Raw genomic sequence first — 3,582 nt, forward strand, 5'->3', positions numbered from 1 at the left:
TATTTCAATGTAAATTACTGCTTTATTTTATTGCTATTTAACTATATTTGATTACGGTGTCCTTAAAGATTTTTTGTTTTATATTTTATGTCTGCACCATGACATCAAGTCAAATTCCTCATATATGTGTGACCCTACCTGGCAATAAACCTCTTTCTGATTGTGATTGTGATTCTAGAGCTACACAGTTTTCCTGTGAAATTAGGTATTCTGAGCAACATTTCAGTTATGTGCTTACTTTCATTTAAATAGGGTTAGATATCTGGATCAACTGTTGACTTGATCATCTGACTGATCAACAGTGGTGGAATGTAACCAAGTACATTTACTCGGGTACTCAAGTACACTTTTGACAAACTTGTACTTCAGTTTAGAAATTGTATTTTTTGGCTGATAATACTTCTGTACTTCTACTCAAGTAACATTTTTAATTCAGGACTTTTAATTAAAATGAAGTCTTTAAAGACCATAGTATTTGTATTTGTGAGCATAATGGGATCAAAGATAGGAGTCATACAAATAAGCCCCTACATTGGATTAAAGTGAATTAGCCAAACGGTTGGATCCACTCACATTGTCGTTGGGGTAGAGAACCCTGGAGATGTTCTCAGCCAGGTTCCTGTCCAGCACCGCCTGAATATAGCCGCCAACATTAACTGCAGGACAAAGTTTGGATTCATACTTAGTGGATGTTCATGTATTTACTGTTTGTCAATGAGGAACAGAACAGATGACCATACTAACAGTCTTTGAGGTTGAAGTCACAGGGGGCTTTAGCAGACCACAGCCTCATGGTGTTCACGATGTTGTTCCTGTAGCCGGGGACTGGGGTGTCATAGGGGAGGGCCAGAACCACCTGAATCACAATTACAATAATATATTAAATACACTGGTATTTCATTAGTTCATTAGTACAATGAGAAGGATTGGTTTCTGTTGGGCCTTAGCTTCCTCTTGGATGCTACTTAGGATGCGATACTTGGTTACAAAATCTTTAAAAAGATGACAGTCGTTACCCATTATTTTTTAATTAACCTTTATTTTTCCTCATTTTGCATTTACTGTTAAATGTAATGCTCACTATATATCTTCCAGTGGTGTAAAGTAACCAAGTACATTTACTCATCTACTGTACTCAAGTACAATTTTGAGGTACTTGTTACTTTACTTCAATTTGTAACTTTACCAGCTTTGATAACACTTTAATGCATCAACAATTATAAAACTCAAAATCATATATATTATTCTGAAATGGACCAATCTGCACAGTGACTACTTTTACTTTTGGTACTTTAACTATATTTTGATGATAATACTTTTATACTTTCACTTGAGAAACATTTTTGATTGCAGGACTTTTACTGTGACAGTATTTACTATTATTTTGAATACGAAATTATAAATTTATCGTTAAACTAATTAATAACTTTGAATCTGTTCAAATTATAGCACATATGTAATCTGACAGCATTATATCCATCACATGAGAGTTGCATTTCATTCCCTGAGCCCTTTACATTTTCAATGAAAGGTTAGTTCTGGTGTGTGTTTCCACTGACCTGTGTGTCCACCCACTTCACTCCTTCAGCGGTGTGTTCCACTCGTCCGTAGTAATGGACCGGACGCATGTACTCGGGGCGGGCCTTCTCCCAGGGGTTCCCGTAACGCAGCCAATCATCAGCCTCCTCCACCTGTGGAGACACGACGCTATGGTATTATTGTTGTGAAACAGAACATACTACACTACACAATAGTCATGAATATGTGCTACATAACAGTTTCTTAGGGTCAGGGGTGGAAAGTAACAGTACAAGTACATTTACTCAAGTATTGTAGTTAAATACCTTTTTGGCATACTTATATTTTACTTATTTAAAAAGCTACTTTATACATCTACTCCAGTACAATTCAGAGGCAAATATATTTTGACTCCACTACATTTATTTAACGCTCAGTTACTTTGTAGATAAAAACACATGATATGCTGATATGATGTAATGCAGTACTGTACTACCAATTTGGTATCTTATGTATTTAAAATGTGGTCCATATTGACCAACTACAATACTAAAGCGCTCTTACATGTATAAAACATGATAATATAATAAAAATATAATGTAATAAAATGTAATCCGGTGAAAAAACGTATTCTGCATAATGAGTACTTTAACTTTGGATACTTAACGTACATTTAGCTGATAATACTATTGAAATTCATATTAATCTGAAATGGGCCATTTTACATAATGAGTACTTTTTCTTTTTGTACATTAAGAAAAATCAGGACTTTTTGTATTTTGGCTTGTGACCGAAATGTATGTCATGACAGTTAGCTCAAATGGGATATGGCAGTGAGAGCAGCCAATAACAAAAAGGAATGTACCGTGGCCAGAATTGAGAACTGTTTGTCGTAAACTCCAGTAGGAGGCATTATAGAGAACCGCAGTGACGCGTCGTAAAACCCGGAAGTAAACTTCTTCCGGTTCCTTCATGAAAAACCAATGCAAATTCTCCATAGGATTTTGGAAAATAGCTCGAAATAAGGTCTGTGGTTGACACACATTTAAGAGAGGGATCACGTTTTCTTCAGCCGGATAATCTCCACATGTCAACCCTACTTTTATAATTTTTGAATCATAAATCTAGTCGCCAAAAGCTAAATGCTAACGTTATGCTATAAACGAACTACAAGCCAGTGCAGCAGCAGGGTCGCACGACTTCAACGTCACGCCAACTTAAGATCGTTTCAACTGACTTGCACTGAAACTGCACTTTGAACACTTTAAATATATTAACATTTTAAAGTGTATACCCCGGTTATCTAGGCCCTTTTTGTTTTGTTTAATGTATACCACGTTTATCTAGGCCCTTTTTGTTTTGTTTTATGTATATATGTCACACTGTGGGAAACGATATTTCTGGATGTATAACACATGTAGAATTTTTGACAATAAAGCTGAATTTGACTTTCGCGTGCTTGCATATTTTAACAAAGCTTTTCATTTTAGCCACACTGAATTTAACTAGAAGTCATGGCTGTGTCAATTACCAGTCTGATATCGTTTTACAAAGATGACAAGAAGAGTGTAGATAGAGGAGAGAACCACTACAAGTCAGGACACGTAACAGTGCAGCCTAGATGAAGGTGTGCTTACCGGTGTTGTCAGGGCTAGCATGAGGGACAAGGTTTATAGTGTCGGTGAGTAGTGAAAGCAAGAGTACCGTTAACCTAGAGTTAATTTATTCACATTAATTCCCATCAACAAATCAATTGTATGTGTCACATGAAATCTTTATTAGGCAAGGCAAGTTTATTTATATAGCACTTTTCAACACAAGGCAATTCAAAGTGCTTTACAAAAAATGAACGACATTTAAAAAAATTGCATTTAAAATCAGTCATTAAAAAGAAAAGCTAATAAAATAAACATTAAAAGAAAAAATACATGGATAAAAGTTACAGTGCAGTCTAAGATATGAATAGTTCAATTAAAAGCAGTGACAAAAAGAAAAGTCTTCAGCCTGGATTTAAAAGTAGTAAGAGTTGCAGCGGACCTGCAGGTTTCTGGGAGTTTGTTCCAG

The 3,582-nt window shown here is 35.5% G+C and overlaps 1 protein-coding gene across 1 annotated transcript; it reads right to left on the reverse strand.

Annotated features, from left to right (window-relative positions):
* Nucleotides 1-557: 557 nt before the first annotated feature.
* LOC104956294 (glycogen phosphorylase, muscle form-like) lies at nucleotides 558-1,711 on the reverse strand (the record flags this gene model as incomplete). The annotated part of the gene is made up of 3 exons (XM_010783765.1): nucleotides 1,560-1,711; nucleotides 745-856; nucleotides 558-656 (listed from the first exon to the last, which is right to left on the reverse strand). Coding segments are annotated over exons 1-3 (280 nt in total), but the record flags the coding sequence as incomplete, so codon positions are not given.
* Nucleotides 1,712-3,582: the final 1,871 nt, after the last annotated feature.

The sequence above is a fragment of the Notothenia coriiceps genome, unplaced genomic scaffold (assembly GCF_000735185.1).
Source record: "Notothenia coriiceps isolate Sejong01 unplaced genomic scaffold, NC01 NC01_scaffold00025802, whole genome shotgun sequence".
NCBI classification, from domain to species: Eukaryota; Metazoa; Chordata; class Actinopteri; order Perciformes; family Nototheniidae; genus Notothenia; species Notothenia coriiceps.